The 19524-nt window shown below is 41.3% G+C and overlaps 1 protein-coding gene across 2 annotated transcripts in view; it reads right to left on the reverse strand.

The window, feature by feature from the left end:
- rims4 (regulating synaptic membrane exocytosis 4) overlaps positions 1-19524 on the reverse strand; it is an 86562-nt gene that overhangs the window by 41075 nt on the left and 25963 nt on the right. The window contains exon 2 of one of the 2 annotated variants that reach the window (XM_053636026.1): positions 753-891. In XM_053636026.1, coding sequence (XP_053492001.1) covers positions 753-891 — 139 coding nt within the window. Of the gene's footprint in view, positions 1-752; positions 1725-19524 lie in introns of those variants that run through there. The other variant, XM_053636025.1, reaches the window with a different exon arrangement.

Here is a 19524-nt window from a genome sequence, read left to right on the forward strand (position 1 = left end):
AGGACCCACATAAGCCCACGAAGTTCTTTAGTAGACTATTGCTGCAGATTGGACGACAATTAGTAGTTAAAAGCCTGTATGCCAAGATATTGGCCGCCTCTGTATCGCCTCTGTAAACCGTTCTGTATTGCCTTTGGTCATAAGAATCATTGCCAACAGTGCTACCCACACAATGTAACACGTCCCCTTGTAACACAGACACATAATGGTTATTCTATCATAGAACACATGCGGTCTGTGATATGCAACCGTCCGCAAACTAGCGAGACGGGGTTTGATTGGCTGAACTCAGTACTCGGGGGATGGGGCTAGTGGATATTACCGTCTGTCTACCAATAGGTGCAATGATTCTTCTTGTCTTGCTAATTTTGCCTTGTATTGTTTCTCTTGTTCGGGGCAGTCACTCGTTCAACCATTTCAAAAGGAATACCAGATTAATTAAAATGTTGTACAGAATGAAATTGTTTACCCTTGTGTTTTAAAATGGATGCTCCCTCTGCAGTGATGGTGGTGAACACAACACCACTAACAAAAAAAATCTTCTACAGTGTCACAGGTATATAAAGTAAATAAATGTTATCGTCCATGGATATATTTGTTACAATTTTCCCAAATTACAGAATGTCAAAACTTTCAAGAACTGATTGTGGATTTATAGTGTATACTGTTGCATAATATAAAAAAAATCTGCAACAAACTGTTTTGATGTGACCCACAAAATTAAGAGCTGTGTGATGTGTAGTAATACTCACTTTCCCTCCGAACCATAGCTGTTCATACTGTCTTCTATGGATTCATGGCTGGCCTGGCGAACTGTGCGACTGGGCATCTCCACAGCTAATCCTGTCTCTGTGCTCCTCTGGATGCCCTTCAACCGCCGTCCCTCCGTCTCTGAGAGAGAAAGAGAGACACTAAAAGTAAAAAAAATTATATACTGATCAGCCATATCATTAAAACCACCGCCTAATATTGTGTAGATCCCCTTTTTGCCTCCAAAACAGCTCTGACCCATCAAGGAATTGACTCCACATGACCTCCACCTTGAAGGTGTGCTGCAGTATGTGGCACCAAGACATTAGCAGCACATGCTTTAAGTCCTGTAAGTTGCAAGGTGGGGCATCCGTTGATCTGACTTGTTTGTCCAGCACATCCCACAGACCCTCGATCGGATTGAGATTATCCTGCTGAAAGAGGCCACTGGCATTAGGAATACTGTTGCTATAAGGGGTGTACTTGGTCTGTAACAATGTTTAGGCAGGTGGTACGTGTCAAGGAAACATCCACATGAATGCCAAGACCCAAGGTTTTCCAACAGAACATAAACAAGAACATTGCACTGTCTCCACCAACTTGCCTTCTTCCCATGGTGCATCCTGGTGCCATCTCATCCCCAGGTAAGCGACACATACAGTGTGTACCCAGTGGTCCACATGATGTAGAAAAAACAACGTGACCAGGCCACCTTTTTCCATTGCTCCATGGTCTAGTTCTGATGCTCAAGTGCCAATTGTAGGTGCTTTCAGCAGTGGACAGGGGTCAACATAGTCACTCTGTATGGTCTGCGACTCTACACAGCCCCATACGCAAGCATGTTCTGCTGCACTGTATGTTCTGACATCTTTCTATCATAGACAGCATTAACTTTTTCAGCAATTTGTGCTACAGTAGCTCTTCTGTGGGACTGGACCAGAAGCATGTGCATCAATGAGCCTCAGGCACCCATGACCCTTTCTCCGTTTCACTGGTTGTGCATCCTTGGACCACTGCTGGTCCTTGGTAGGTACTAATTACTGCATATCAGGAACAGCCCACAAGACCTGGCATTTTGGAGATGCTCTGACCCAGTCATCTAGCCATCACAATTTAGCCCTTGTAAAAGTTGCTCAGATCCTTTTGCTTGCCCATTTTTTCCTAATATATTGACAGGTGCCATTGTAATGAGATGATCAATATTATTTTCACCTCTCAGTGGTTTATATATATATATATATATATATATATATATATATATATATATATATATATATATATATATATATATATATATATACACAAACACAGTGGGGCAAAATAAGTACTGAACTCGTCAACATTTTTTTAAGTAAATATATTTCCAATGAGTTTATTCACATGAAATTTTCAACAGACATCAGTATTAACTCAAGAAATCCGCAAATATAAAGAATTCATCATTAAAATCCATAAATTAAGTTATTTGTAATATAGTGGAATGACACAGGAAAAAAGTATTGAACACGCTAAAAATAGCAGTTCTCCAAGGCAAGATAAGCCAAGGAACCTGCTAAAATCTGTAAGTAGTTAGAAAGTAATTATATCTCCTATCTGTGCACATTAATATCAGCTGGGTTATTAAATTGATGGTCTATAAAAAGGCTTTTCATTACCAGGGTGTCACACAAGGAAAAGACTGTCTCCTTAAGTGCATTTGTAGAATCAGGTGCAGCAGACAACTTTTTGGACATTGAATTGGTGAGAAAGATGTGCATTCCATATGAAAATTGTCCATCATCCTGGAAGGTGCAGGACCTGCATGGCAGTCCTATTGGGTCAGGAGTGATCAAATTCAAAACAAGGCCTCTATGTTTGAACACAAGCTTGAGTTCCATGTCTCCCAAGTTTCAATTTTAGGTTATTTTATCTCCCAAGTAGGCATCCAGATGGAACCAGGGAACGTATCAGCCATCAACAACTGGCCCCACCCCAAAACATTGAAGCAGGTACAGAGATTTTTTGGCTTTGCCAATTTATACAGGAGGTTCATTCATTAAATCGTAAAATCCTGGTACACCCTAACCCTGAACTACCATTTATTGTTCTGGTGGATGCATCCAAAATAGACATAGGAGGCGGTTCTCTCTGAGGTATACCATGGATTACAAAGTTCACCCTTGCTCCTTCTTTTCCAGGCGCCTGTCTCCAACAGAGATAAATTATGATGTTGGTAACCGAGAACTCCTTGCTGCACTTGCACTAGAAGTATAGTGCCACTGGTTGGAGGAGTCCAAGCATCCCTTAATTGTATCAAAAAAAACCTGCCGAATTTACAGGATTTATTCTAAGATGGTTTTGGTGGCTGAAGGAAATTCTCTTATATCATGTACTCTCTTATATTATGAACTGCTATTAAGACACCTTAGATACGGGGAATACTGTGTTATAGTTTCTGTTTGTGTGTCTCTGTGCTATCCAATACCTATGATGAATGTATTTATTTAATTACCTCTTTGAATAAGCTAATCAACTGCCATCCTTTATTATAGCTGACACATGTATTTTATATATTTTGAAAAGACTTATTTTTGAAGTGTGCTGTGTATTTTGTCTAAATCTGTCGAGCACCTGCACAAGTAGAAACCCACCTACGCAATGCTGTTATCTATGTGTATAAATACTCCTGTTCTAGATGAAATAAACTGGATGTCTCTGTGAACAGCATGTGTCAGTGTGTTCATTTAGACTCCCCAGGCCTGAATGCTCTGTGGTCAATCACAATTTCTCGCTCATAGCACAAAACTAAGAGTTAAGAGAAATAAAAGGCTGAAAAGGCTGACGGAGAACTGAAGGACATAATCTGAGATTCCTTTGTCTCTAACAATCTGGTGTCAGAAGTGGGATACTCCGATCCAGGGTAAGTGTTTTTCTTTCTTCCCTGGGGCGGTGTATCCCAAACCCGTTGTGGTATAATTGAGTGATTATCTGTCTGTCGATAATCTGCACTCTGGTCTATGATCCTCTGTAACGTCATGCCTGCCTAATAATTGTGTTTATAAGCTGTAGTATATTACGTAGAGTTTGTGACTGTCTGTGTGGTTTACCTAAGAGTGTTATATTAATATTGTTGTTGGGTTATTGTGCGTGTTGTTTTCCAAGTTATGGGAGGGTCTCCATCCACTCCAGCTTCTCCGTGTCCTGGTATGACACCCAGGGACTAGGGAGACGCTGTGTCAGGCAGATTATATATGGTTCCATATTTAGATTGTTTACACGGCTGGTCAGTGGCATGCTCGCCACAACTCCAAATCATTTCACACTGTGGCTCCTTTGAGCCGTGTGTATTTGCTCAGATCAAATGAATGATTTATGATGGGGAAGGTGATCCGGATTGGGATTATGAATATATGTCAAAATGTTATAGGGAATGGCTTTGCCTACTTCCCTTTTGGAATAAACATTATAACTTAAAGGACAAACTACCTAAGGCCTTCCATGTGAATAATAAAACTTCTCGCGCACCACCACGTAGAACTATAGTTCCGCCTCTGTATGATTCCAGTGCCGCTTCCCCGACTCCGAAGTAAAAACGCACACTTTTGTCCACTCCAGGAGCACCTCGTAAATCTCATGCTAAACCACCCCCACACCAAGCGCTAGCCACTGCCACTCCTGAGAGAGATACAGATACCGATGACGGAGGAATTCAGGGAATTCGAGGAATTCGGCCAGACCCTCCGCCTCTTAGTGAAGCAGAATTACCTCCTCCACGGAGCTCTTGTGACCCAGTGTGCCGATCATACTTAAACTTAGCTTTTATTTCTCCTCAGATCATGAAATTACCCATGACTGAATTAAGCGTTGCTGATGTCGTGTATGCTTTTCTTTTGGATACTGGCGCTAGTATGTCTTCGATTGGGAAATTGTACACTGGGCCTTAAACCCCAATGTCTGTGAGCTCTGTAGGGATAGAAGGGGTTGTGACTGAACAGTGTCTTACACCACCTGTGCATGTGTTTCCCTGTTTGGATCCTGAATTAATTTTCACGCATGAATTCGTAAACATGCCGGAGTGTCCTTTTAATCTTTTAGGACGCAACTTAATGAGCAAACTGCATCTCACACTTGCATTCTCGGGCTCTAAATTGGTGGTTTCTACACCTCTGCTTGCAGAAACCGCAGTAAATTATCCTAAATCAGCTGTTCAATGTGTCTCACTTTCTCTGTTCTCCCACAATGAATCATCAGACCCAAGATTACAGACTCTGCCTAACTCTCTGTGGGCAGACCACAAGGAATAGATTGGACATGTGCAATGTGTTCCCTATCAGGCTAAATCAAAACATTCTAATCCTGTGTATGTAAAACAATATCCCTTATCTGAATCAAAAGCCTGTGGCATTGATGTTATTGTTAACTCTTTGTTACAGCAAGGCATTTTGAAGCTCTGTGTAAGCCCGTACAACACGCCTGTTAATCCTGTTCCTAAACCTGATGGCACGTGGCGATTTACACAAGACCTCAGGCGGATCAACGAAGTTGTAATACCAATTTCTCCTGATGTGCCTAGTATTATTACATTAATCCCTTCACACCATGCATGGTTTAGCTTGGTGGATTTGTGTTCTGCCTTTTTCAGTGTTCTAGTTGCCGAGGAGACTCAGCCACTGTTCAAATTCACGCACAGGGGACGCCAGCTGACCTGGACACGCCAGCCACATTGCTACGTTGACTCCCCCGCGGTGTTTTCTTGTGTGGTGAGACTCCTTGCAAGATCTCCATGTTGCAGAGGACGCGTGTGTTCTGCAATACACGGACGATCTCATTATCACTGCTGAGTCAGAAGCTGGCTGCTGGACTGCAACCCTGAGACTGCTAGAACATCTACCTCACAAAGGATTCAAGGTGTCACAGACAAAATTGCAACCATGTAAAACAGTCAAAAAAGTCAAATATTTTGGGTTTTCTCTTATCAAAAGGACAGAGAAGGCTATCAGACGACGGATAGGGGTTGTGATGACTTCTCAGCTGCCCGCTACAAAACAGATCTGTTTTGGCCTTCTTGGGACTGATTAATTACTGCAGACAATGGATCTCTGATTGTTCATATTATGACAAGCAGCTCAGGGCTATCGTAAAATATTCTGATCCACTTTTGACTCCTGTGACACATACTCCTGAGACTGTCTATGCATTTGAACATTTAAAAACTGCTTTATGTTCCTCTCCAGCCCTGGGGCTGCCCGACTACACAAAACCTTTCCATCTGTACACTCATGAACACTCTAGAGTGGCCTCAGGCGTTCTAGCACAAGAATATGGGGGTGGTTTCGTCCCTGTGCCTATCTCTCTAAAACACTGGATTCCGTGGCTGCTGGACTCCCTGGCAGTCTGCGTGCAGTGGCTGTGAGCGCTCTGTTGGTAACAGATGCAGAACGATTGGTTTTGTCACACCCTTTGGTGTTGCACACGACTCAACAGGTGAAACAGGTATTATCCAACATTGAAACACAACACATGACGGCTCAGCGCAGAAGTGGTTATGAAACTATTCTCTGTGCTACCGCCAATTTGACCATTAAATGTTCCACAGCACTAGACATGATAGCACATGCTTTGCATCGTCTGCTAAATTCAAAGGATGACACCATTCCTTTACCTGAAAATCATGATTGTTTAAAAGAAATTGTTTCTTTGTGTAGCATTCGATCTGATCTGTCTGATACTTACTGTTAAATAAAGGAGTATGTATTTTTAGACGGATCATGCTCTAAGCCCGCTGATGGAGATTTCCTGTGTGGGTATGCAGTCTGTACTCTACCGAATGTGGTTCTTGATTCACACCATTTCCACATGCCATTTAACTCAGCTCAAGCAGCCGAGCTTTTCACTCTCACTCGTATGTGCACGATATTTGAAGGACACAGAATCACTATTTTCACAGACTCGCGCTATGCTTTCGGAGTAGCTCATGCTTTTGGAAGGATTTGGCAACAACGAGGTTTTAAATCCACTAAGCCAATCTCACATTCCACTCTAGATGACAATCTAATCTCTTCCTGTGCTAAACCAACATCTCTCACGATCGTCAAAACAAAGGCGCATCTAACTGGTAACACTGTAGAGATAGGTGGGAACGCGCTGGCTGATAGGCACGCAAAACTGGCTGCCAAGTCACAATCACCCTGTCCTTTTCTAATGTCTAACACTGTTCATTTTTATAATAGTGCTCTGTTGCCAGGGGTGGATTTTGCCCTTATGCAATCACATGCAACCCCTGAGGATTCTAATTACTGACCTTTTACCTGCCGTTCTTACTGAAATTTGAATGACGCCATCGAAAACCACAGGCCTTTCACCCTTTGAAGTGTTATTCGGTCGACCTTTCCCCATGGCTTGAAAAATGTCTACTAACCTTTCTCAGTCTGCAGGAAGTGGTGTCGATATTCAGCTAGACGATTACATGTCTAAATTGCTTGACGTGTTGCAGGAAAAACATGAGTGTGTACGTGCTAAATTACTTTTACCCTCACAGAATCCCACACATCCTTTTGCGGGTTCCCAAATGGAACAAACAGCTAGGGGAGCCTAAATATGACGGTCCGTATGAGGTTGTGGCTGTTACTAGAACCGCAGTTATGACCTCAGAAGGACCGATCTGGAGACATGCAAGTTAGCTAAAAGCTGTTAACAAATGAGCTCTGCCCATTCTTTTCTCTCCACCTGTTCTCTATGACAGGTTTCCCATTCGGGAACGTACCTGTACCCCTGACAAGGTCTGAGCGTCGGTGAATGTGTCTACAAAGGAAGAAAGTCCTGACCTGCTGGCTGACCTGAGTCACATTTTTACACATATACATATAGTTTTTCTGTATTAGCTCTTATCACAAAACCATTAACATGTTTTTACGTTATAGTCTGTTCCTGTTATTGTGTGTATTTATACTCCCAACATATCCTCATGGGGTTGATCCTCCTGTGCAAGGTGGATGGGATGAACCTGATGATTCTCATTTTTCAAATTCTGACAGTCTTACAGCTGAGTCTGATGTGTCTGGTGACTTACATATTGAACATTTTAATCAAAATGCATACTATAAATATTCAGTTCTTACTGTGAAGCAAATGCGCCTTACCACACCCTGTTTTATCTGCGCTCTCATGCCTCATAGCACCCTCCATCCTTTCTCCATCCTCCAACCTTTTTTCCAGTGTGAGAAACATATCAACATCTGTGGTGCTCTGTAGCCGTCGGTCTTAGATGACACCGCTACGACAATATTGATCCCCGGCATCGCTGTGTTATTACTCCCTTTAACATCATCGCCAGTAAAAATAAACCCTTAGTAGGTGTTGATAAACCAGGTGCTACTCCATATTGTAAAGATTACCCCTATGATCTCGCTGACCATGAAACAAATTGGCCTACTGATTGTCTGGACCCCCTGTACTCCTGTCAAGAGGAAGGGTCTTTTAAAACCCCTCAGATACTGCTAACCTTTCATCAATCTGTCCGTTTACCTAAGGGTAATAAATTCGCAGTATGTTTTTATTGTGAAGTATCAGAGACCACCACCCCTTACCCTATAGGAAAGGATGGCATGACATCTATGTATATGGGTGCTCTTTCTCCTTATCATTGTGAGGAACTTGTTACATCCCCTAAATTGATAAACCCTGGCGAAAAGGTTAACAAAATTGGTGGATGGTATACTGATAAATGGACTTGTAAAGGAGTGCCCAATACTTGTTCATTGGACTTTCCGGTGTTTGGAGCAAATATAGTAGAAGACCATTACTGGGTTTGTGGGTTTAGGGCATACGCTTCTCTCCCCCATGACTGGTATGGTCTCTGCACCTTTGCTCGACTCACTGATGGAATGTACGTTGTGACAACTGAGGACATGGTTCATCCATTGTGTTCCTACTAGAACAGTAAGGGCCACTGTTAGTGTCCAGTCTATATATGCCCCATTTCGTCCCAAGGGCCGACGTTCAAAGAGGGCTTTATATAGTGCTTTCGATCTTTCTGAAGTCCCGAATGAACATTAAGTGTCAACAGAGGCCAAACGATTTTGGACCTCTATTTTTACTAGATTTGGAATGACGGAGATGTGGAATTTCGCAGAAGTAACTCACAACCGCCTCTCCATGCTTGCAAATGTTACAACTGAAGCCATTGACTTGATTAATGATGAACTGACTGCACTTAGATTAATGAGTACCCAAAACCGACTCGCTCTGGATCTGATGTTAGCTAAGGAAGGAGGAGTGTGTGCTATGGTTGGTGAACATTGTTGTACATATGTACCCACTAATGATGCTCCCAGTGGTAACATTTCGCATGCTTTAGAAAAGATGAAAAAGGTCACCGAGGATCTCTGGCGAGATGAAGAAGGTAGAACCACTTGGGGTCTTTGGTGGGACTTATTCGGATGGTTTTCCCCTTACGCATCTGCCATCCTCCCTATTATTGTGGTTCTCATCTTTATCTTCCTATTCGGCCCCTGTATTTGTGCCTGTATTCGTTGTAGTACCACCTCGGTTCAAGATTCTGTAACTACAGCTCTTTTTAGCTCTACTCCAGTTGGCCATTCCAATCATGGTTATTACCCTAAGGTGACCCATTCGGCCCCGATTGACATTTACATTCATAACCATGACGTCGCGGTTTCAGCGGCCTCAGATGTGTTCTCACAGACATATCATGACTTTTCTGTGGAAGGGTGATGTTAACCTATGACTTTAGAGAATTCCTTTTGGGTTATTCTGTGCTACGCTAGAATAAAAGAGGGCAAATGAAGGAAATGTACTCTCTTATATTATGAACTGCTATTAAGACACCTTAGATACGGGGAATACTGGGTTATAGTTAATAGTTATATTTTCTATATCTTAAAAAGACTTATTTTTGTAGTGTGCTGTGTGTTTTGTCTAAATCTGTCTAGCACCTGCACAAGTAGAAACCCGCCTACGCAATGCTGTTATCTATGTGTATAAATACTCCTGTTCTAGACGAAATAAACTGGATGTCTCTGTGAACAGCATGTGTCAGTGTGTTCATTTAGACTCCCCAAGCCTGAATACTCTGTGGTCAATCACACTTTCTCGCTCATAGCACAGAACTAAGAGTTAAGAGAAATAAAAGGCTGAAAAGGCTGATGGAGGACTGAAGAATATAATCTGAGATTCTTTTGTCTCTAACAGTGGCCAAAGATGATGAAAGATGTCCAAACTTTTGTACAAGCCTGTCCAGTTTGTGCCCAGCAGAAGTATTCTAATTAGTTCCCTGCTGGTCTATTACACCTCCTGCCCATTCCACAACACCCCTGGTCCTGAATCTCCATGAATTTCATCACTGGCTTGCCAACCTCTTAAGGTAACAATTATTCTGGTGGTGTATTCTTTTTCTAAGGCTGCACACTTCATTGCTTTACCTAAACTTCTGTCTGCCAAAGAAACGGCTAATATTGTTCTTCAAAATGTTGTCAGGATCCATAGAATTACAAATGACACTGTTTCTGATCGGGGTCTCCAGTTCATGCCCTGTTATTGTAAGGCATTCTGGTCTCTATTTGGCTCTTCTGTCAGTCTGACAGCCCTGCATTGGATGTCTTTTTTTTCTACTCCCTTATGAAGACTAAGCAAAGACTGTCTTTTTTTAAATTTTCTTCAAAGTCCTTCTTCCACTGTCTCTCTGCAATTAGGTCCTCATCACTCCATAGTGTAGTGGTTAGAGTGTTGATTTCCCAGTACCACACCTGGGATTTTATTCCCACCCATGACAAATTGCACAAATGTACAGGTGTTCCTAATAAAGTGGATGGTGAGTGTATATAGAATTAAAACATCATAATTAATCTGTGTAGTAGCTGGGGCATGGTCAAGTGGAGAGAAGCTTGGTTGAACCGCTAGGTAATGCATGATTCTCACCCATGCCTTATAACTGACAGTCTATTTCTTGAAGTCTCTGTGTTTTCAGTGACTGCCTGAACAAGAGTGAGTGGTGTAGCTGACAGAGCTTGAGACACACCCACACACTCTGAATCTGCTGGACTCTAAGCTGTGAGATTGTGACAGATCCTCTTCTGTTGATTTTGTTTTTTTTTGGGGGGGGGGGGGGGCGGTAATTGAGTATTTGAAACTGCCTTGAAAAGCAGTGAGGTGAAAAGTTTTCACCATGTATAGTATAGAGACACCACAACCCCATGTACCCCTGGATAGATTTTTTCTATTCTATTCCTATTTATTGTGAATTCTTTATCTGTTTTTGTGTGTGTGTGTGTGTGTGTGTGTGTGTAATTGAGCTGCTGTAATGAGGGAATTTCCCCAGTGTGGGATCAATAAAGTTTTATCTTATATTTTCTTAACAAACAGTGTTTGGTTTCATTAAAGTGTAAAGTTATTGTATCACTATAAAATTTGGAAGCTAAAAGCCATGGATTTGCTTTTTGGGAACACCTTTCAGTAGGTGTTGCCAGAGACAAGGTCCAAGAGAGAAGTTACCAGAGAAGAGGTGGTGAAATACAGATCCATGGCTCCTCTGCCACTGACTTAAATGCAGTGGAGTGTTGGAAGTTCCATGAGACAGAACTACCATTTCTTTCAAATATGGCAAGAAGCTATCTTTGTATTCCTGCTATCAGTGTGACCTTGGAACAAGTTTTCAGCACTACATGTCTTATCAAAGAAGAACTTTTAAAGTAAGTTGTCATTATTTTTCTTGCTTGAGGTACATTTGAAGTTAAGTACTTTGAATAATACATTTAAAAAATTTACTTTATCAAATCATTGTTACGTGAATCTAATCGAATTTAATTGTCCTTAATTTTCAAAAAATTACTTCTGAATCAGATCGAAAACCAACAAAACGTATATCAAATTGATTTGCTGTCAACCCAAAGACTCACACCCCCACTGTTGATGAACAAGTAAATCTATTGTAGATTTCAAGTGTGTAGTTATACACATTTAAATAATTATTAATACATGGCAGCAATATGTAATTCATGAATGCAGTTCCAAAGGTCATGAATATCAAGATAGCAAAAGTAACAACACATTAACCAAACCATTCAGTAAAATTATTTTTTTTGTATTGATAATTGTACTGCAACAGTATGAGAATTCACCTTACAACAAAACTGCATAACAAAATATGTTTTCTTTTTTTTTTTTTGTCAGTTTGTATGTATGTATGATGCATGTCTATCCCAGTATAGTACTCCTCGTTAACACGTGGTATAAAAAAAGAAATGAGCTATCACATTAATAATGGCAATTATTAGTTTTGAGTTAGCAGTACAGGAGCTGAATTGAGGTAAAAGAGGAGAAGGATAAAAAATGAGCAGGAACAGTCTGCACTATAATTGGGTACAGGGAGTGAGGGGGTGACCTATTTATGGTTAGCAGCATAATCATTAATATAACATTAATATAGCCAGGATATTTTAGGTCTAGTGTCATGCTGGGGTTGAAGGTGGTTCACTTTAGTTGATGCAGTGATGTTTTGTACATGATGTTCCAATAAACACTCACTAGGCACTTTATTAGGAACATCACACTAAAACTGAGCAGGCCTACCTTTGCTCTCAAAACAGCCTCAATTCTTCATGACATGGATTCCACAAGATGTTGGAAACATTCTTTTGAGATTCTGTTTCATGTTAACATGATTGCAATTCCTGCAGATTTTTCAGGTGTGCTTTAATGCTGCGAATCTCCTGTTCTATCACATCCCAGAGGATTTCTATTGGATTCAGATCCGGTCACTGGGAAGGCCGCTGAAGAACATTGAACTCATTATCATGTTCATGAAACTAGTTTGAGATGAGTTTTGAAATGGTGCAATATCATGCTGGAAGTAGCAATAAAAGTTTGGTAAATTGTGGCCATGAACGGATGCACATGGTAAGCAACAATACTCAAACTCTGTGGCATTCATGATGATTCATTGGTATTATCAGGCCCAAAGTGTGCTAAGAAAACATTCCCCACACCATTACCACCTCCACCAGCTTGCACTGTTGACACAAGGCAGGTTGGGCCATTAGATTCATGCTGTTGGTGCCAAATTCTGACCCTATCATCTGTGTGCCTCAGCAGAAATCCAGATTCATCAGACCAGGCTACATTTTTCCATTCTCCAACTACCTAGTTTTGGTGAGCCTGTGCCCAGCCTCAGATTTCTGTTCTTGTCTGACATAAGTGGAACCTGATGTGATCTTCTGCCGTTGTAGACCATCTGCCTCAAGGTTCGATGTGTTGTGCATTCTGAGATGCTTTTCTGCTCACCACAACAAAACAGAGTGGTTGTCTGAGTTACTGTAACCTTTCTGTCAGCTCAAACTAGTCTGGCCATCCATTGACCTCTCTCATCAACAACATGTTTCCATCCGCAGAACTGCCGCTCACTGGATGTTTTTTCTTTAGTGCACCTGTCATGGTCTCAGCCAAGGCTCCTGTTTGTTTCTTTGATGATTACCGATTGCGCTGTAAGTAACCCTGTTTTTCCTATGCTCCAGGTCCATTCCCCACTCAGTGAGTGCATATGTCTACACTCAGTAATGCTTATTTAGTTGCCACAGTTAATACAGATATAACAGTTAATACATTTTGTGTTAACTAAAAAGTTATTGGACATTGAAATTGTACCTGTTGCAATTTGAAAATAAACCAGATTTAAAGCCATACATTTGATATTTTTTCTTCTTTTCATGTACTTTTCAAGTGATCAAGCGAGAGATGCTCCATTCCACACTAGCTGTAAGTAGGCAGGCAGCAAGTGTCAAGTGCAGAACAGTAGTTCTGATCAAATCTGATGAGTAGTTTATATAAAAGACCCAAAGCAAACATATTCATCATTAGCTAACAATTTAGGCCTTTTAAACATACAAATTTCAGATCAGTAGATTGGCTGCCAAATGCAGACCTATTCCTTTATTATACCACAGACTACCATTTTTACTGGGTATATGTATAATATGTGTGTCTTTGTTTACTATTATATTATTTGAAATTTATTTTTAAAATGTTTAAACATTTTTAATGCTGTTTAATTACATGGTCATAACATAATTTGAATATTTCTATAGCAGTCCAATTTTTATTATTATTATTATTATTATTTAATCGTATTATTTAATCCTTATTATAGAATCTTATTAGGTGGCACAGTGCTGCAGCTGGTAGCATTGCCTCCACAGTTAAAGGGTCCCTGAAATTGATCGTGAGCACAGGTTGCTGTTTCGCATATTCCCCTCATGTCAGCATGGCAACCCTCTTGATCCTTCTGTTTCCTCCCACCTCACAAAAATATGCCAGTAGGTGAATTGGCTACTCTAAATTACCCCTGGGTGTGAATAGTGTTTGATACATGAGCACATGGTGTCCGGATGGACTGGCCTGTGCCTCCTCACACAGTTCCCTCTTCACTAGGATACGGCTGTGAATCCACCAAGATAAATTTTTTACTGAAATGAATGAAGGAAATGTAATCATGTATAATTATGAAAATGTTACTGCACTAAGGCAATGAGAGACGTTGGTTTTATATAACCTAACCGCCTCCTAAGAATGTATTCACTGAATCAAGCCCTATTTTAACAATTGCAGTAATCGTTGCTAGATTATGATCTGTGCAATACTGAAATGCCAAAAATATATCTTCTATGTCATCATGCTCAGTTCAGCATATGCTAGATGTATCTATCTGCCAGGCCACTCCACACTCAATATCTTCTGGTAATAAATTATTTTGTCACCTACATAAGAAGACTGATAATCGAACACCATTTTGTTTTCTTTCATTTAAAGAAAACAAGCAACATTATGGGTCAATTCTTTATTAATCCAATTTTGCAGTAAATTGAGTGTAGTGACATTAAAATACTGTGTATTGGGAAAAGACTGGCAACTGGCAAGAAAGTGTTGCCCTCGCAGGCTGCATGCCAAACACAGCGTGACCAGTGTCATTCAATTCATGGGTGTTACGCCACGGCCAGCAGATGGCACTGCGGCACGGCTTCTGACTGGTCACGTGACTCTTTTGTTTTTCGTTCGCTTCCCGCTTGGACATTAAATTAAGTTTGATCATGTCTCTGATTTGCCCCAGGTGTCCATGTTTTGGTTTGATTATGTTTGCTATTTAAACCCCTCGTGTGGCTGCGCACTTCGCGCAGTATTATAGTTGGGATAGTTTGTACCAAACGGCTGATGTGGTTCCCGGTTATGGCTGATTACGATAGTGAATGCGTTAGCATGCTAAGCGGTCTGGTTTCATGCCCTGCTCTAGTTTCAAGCCACGATACCAGTGTCTCGTTTTCCTGGTGAAGACCGCGTTTCCTGTGTTTGTTTGTCTACTGTTAATAAAGACTTTTAATCTGCATCCGCCTCCTGTCCCGATTCGTAACAATGGGCTAATGACACGATTATATTATCTAAATGAATAATTCTAAAAGACTCACGAACCTTAGCAGTCTCAATCAGTCTAACAAATCCTTACTGAATAAGTGAATCAATCAATTACTAATCCATCAGACTAATGATGCTGATAGGTGATATAGGCGAGTTTGGAGCAATATGACTCTGTTCTTGCCATAGATATATAAATGTATTTATGTGTCTATAGTTCCCACCCTGATTTGTAAAACAACATGTGATTGGTTGGAGCCAGAAAGTGCTTCGATTGGTCAGTGCAATGTGGCCGTTATCTGATTAGCTTGAGTAGACGGTGGGTGGAGTCCACCTATTTGTGGATTTCTGTGCACTCTTGATGCTAGAAATGTTTAAAAATCCACAAATGCGTGCAGTATTCCACAAATGCACAGGACGCGATCCACAAATGAATGCCAGGCAGAGTTATGTTTGTGACAAAAACATATTTGTAAAAAAATAATAATAATAAATAAATAAAAAGCAATTATTTGCAAATCTAATTTTATTTACTTGTGAATTTAATTCATTTTGTGAAACTCATAACATATTTGTTGATCTTATTCTATTTATTTGTGAATTTTTGGGAATCTCACTACATTTATGTGTGGATCATAATCTATTAATTTGGAATTATGAAACAATTCTAACCCCATACTCACCTGATTGATCACAGTTAATTTACTTTTGTGCTTTTTTAAAAAAAAAGAGACTGCCGTGAGAGAGGGACAGAGTTGACAGAGGTGAAAGCTCTGCCTACAATTAGTCTCTACAATTTGCAAATTATAGATTTATATGAGTGGTTAGCTGCTGGATTATTTTTCACAATGTACTTGGCAGAAGGATGGCTCCAAGCCTTTAAAATAATGTACAATTATTTTCTAATTTGTTCCTTGTTTTTTTTTTTAATAGGCCAACATTGTTAATTTAAAAATCTTGTCATCGTGGTAAGGGGTGCTCTGTACTTAAATCTATTTTTTATGCCATCATCTATACCTGTATAGTATTACATTAATGTTATACAGTAATTCAGTGCTTTTGTGACCATGACAGCAACAAAACGTCATTGTCAGAAATTTAGGAACATAATCTCTGAATGTGATCGTTGCTACAACATACATCTAAAAATAGCCAATAGGAGCAATATTGCATGGTAGGACTTTGTCAGAGAATCTATTATCTAATCAGTTGGCAGCACATGTGAACATAATTGATATCGCACAGCATAAGCCCCAGTAAAATTTTCCTCATAAATCATTGTCTGATGATTTACATATACATCCAAACTGAACAAGAAAGTAACACTCCGGATTCGGAATTCGGAATTCGATGGTGTAGGACACGAAGTTGGAGGCTCCTGCTGATTTCGATTAAAATTGTAATTAATTTGCGCTTTTCGGTCATACAATATATTTTGACTTATTCTACTCCGCTTCCTTGTTTGCACTTTTAACTTTGTGGTACGTAAAAATGTCTGGAAAGAACACGAAAACCCGTGGTAGCTTTCAGACACGACTGAGGCCAAGTGTGCGTGCCGTGAGCGAGTCCCCTTCTCCCCCTGAATCCACATCGCCGAGCGGTGACTCTGACTTCGCTGCACTCAGGCTCGAGTTGCTGGCTTTATTGAGGAAGGACATTGCCGATATTTTTAAAAAGGAGCTCCAGAAGATTCTCGGGGAAGTGCTGTTTACTATCCAGCTTGACCTGCAGGCCGTGAAAACACAGCTGGCTAGTGATAAAGTTGTTACCGAGGCTACCATGTCAACATTGAAAGGTACTGTTGGGGAAATGGAGCACGCGCTCTCCGGTTGCACCGATGACATAGTTCATATGAAGACTACTATCGAGTCTCTCACTGCGACCGTGATTCAATTAGAGAATAAATATGAGGATTTGGAGTCGAGGTCACGGCGCAATAACCTTAGGATAGTGGGAGTTCCAGAGGGCGCTGACACATGTACAACTGCTGCTGTTAAAAGAGACGTTTGGTCTGGAGAAGGAGTCGGTTTTGGACTGGTCCCACCGGACCCATCAGCCGAAGCCCAAGCCTGGTGAACAACCACGAGCTATTGTGTGCAGATTCCACTATCACAGTGACTGTGTTGACATTTTACGCCGTGCGAGAGAGATCCAGCGGATTAAAGTGAGGGATTTGATCATCTCCGTTTTCCCTGACTACACAGCCAAGACAGCCCGGGCCCAGGCTGCATTTAACAAGGTTCGGCGTCAACTTCATGGTATTGAGGGCGCTCGCTATGGAATACTTCACCCAGCTCGGCTTCGCATTACATATAACAGTGTTCAGAAGGACTTTATTTCAGCGGAGGAAGCAGGAGACTATGTTAAACTCTTGATATCGGGGTGAACTGCATCACCTACACATCGGAGTCTTTTTTGCTCTTCTATTATTTTTATTTTTTGCACTCGGCCTTCCAGCTCTACAGAATTCGGATTTTTATTAAAGATATTGTCGTTGCATTACTTCGCCTAGATTTTGTGGACTCACTCCTTTTAAAATTTACTTCTGTATTAATGTGCTTCTCTGTTTTGATGCTCTGACTGGGTTAGAGTTTCTGTTTATTTAATTTTATTAGTGTTATCTCCTCGGCTTTACTTGCTACACTGTTATGTTATTTGTTACAAGTCTTTAAAAGATAAGGACATTATATTTGTTATTGTGCGCAGACTGTTTATCAGACTTGAAGTCAGTAGGGGTTTTTTCTCTTACTGGAACTTTTTGTCTTGGTAATTTTGTTGGATAGTTCAGCTTACTCTCTGAGCTGTTTTCACATTGTGGACAACGTTCGGTTTTTGTAGGATACACTGCTGTCTCATTTGTTTATGGAGACTTTGGGTGTGGGAGTTTGGTGGATTGTGAGAGTAAGCAGAACATGCCAATGCTTTGAAGGATGTGAATTGGAACAGAGTAATGTTATTTAATTGCGAATCTGTTTTTAGAGTGTCTGTTTTCCTACAATGTAGCAAGTAATAATCTGGAAAGACCTTTGTAATATCACAGTCTAAAACTGAATTTAAAGAGAAGCAAATTAGTAAATGAATCATATGAAAATGAATCACTTGAATATGAATCACATGAAAATGTATCACATGTAAATGAATCATACGTAAATGAAACACATGTAAATGAATCATACGTAAATGAATCACATGTAAATGAATCACATGAAAATGAATCACATGTAAATGAATCATATGAAAATGAATCATATGAAAATGAACAAATAAATTAAAGACACAAAAAAAAGAAACACTCCAAATAAAAAATAGAGCTCTGGTGACCTCAGAGCTCGAACCTGAGACCCACGAGGTGGGCTCACCTGCCAAGCTCCAGCTAGAGGTCAACAGGGAGGCCCCAGCACCAGAGCTCCAGCCTGAGGTTCAGGAGGGGGTCTCAGATCCACTGTAAAGCCCAGTTACTGTCCCAGGTGTCTGTTAACACGGACGACCAAGTTCTGCTCAAGCCCAAGTCTACCGACACGGCCGACCAAGTTCTGCTCAAGCCCAAGTCTACCGACACGGCCGACCAAGTTCTGCTCAAGCCCAAGTCTACCGACACGGCCAACCAAGTTCTGCTCAAGCCCGAGTCTGCCAACACGGCCGACCATGTTATGTTCATGCCCAAGTCTACTGACATGGCCGACCACGTTCTGCTCAAGCCTGAGTCTACTGACATGGCCGACCACGTTCTGCTCAAGCCCGAGTCTGCTGACACGGCTAACCACGTTATGTTCACGCCCAAGCTTGCTGAAACAAACAACCAAGCTCTGCTCATGTCTACATCTGATGACCTGACCAACCAAGTTATGCTCATGCCCAAGTTTGCTGAAACAGACAAGCAAGCTCTGCTCATGTCCATGTCTGCTGATCTGACCAACTAAGTTATGATCACGCCAGAGTCAGAAAATACGTTCGACCAAGTTCTGATAACACCCGAGTTTGCTGAAACGGACAACCAAGTTCAGCCTGCAGGCTCTGCTGAGTACGTCGCTCTGCTTTCCTGTTCAGCTGAGGAGGTCTCTCCGCTTTCCTGCACTGCTGAGTATGTTGCTCTGTTTCCCTGCTCCGCCGAGGACGTCGCTCTGTTTTCCTGTTCTGCTGAGTACGTCGCACTGTTTCCTTGCTCCGTCGAGGACGTCGCTCCGCTTTCCTGTTCTGCTGAGGACGCCGCTCGGCTTTCCTGTTCTGCTGAGGACGCCGCTCCGCTTTCCTGTTCTGCTGAGAACGTTGCTCTTCTTTCCTGTTCAGCTGAGGACGTCTCTCCACTTTCCTGCACCACTGAGTATGGCGCTCTGTTTTCCTGCTCAGCCGAGAACGTCACTCTGCTTTCCTGCTCCGCTG

The sequence above is a fragment of the Ictalurus furcatus genome, chromosome 11 (genome assembly GCF_023375685.1).
Source record: "Ictalurus furcatus strain D&B chromosome 11, Billie_1.0, whole genome shotgun sequence".
NCBI classification, from domain to species: Eukaryota; Metazoa; Chordata; class Actinopteri; order Siluriformes; family Ictaluridae; genus Ictalurus; species Ictalurus furcatus.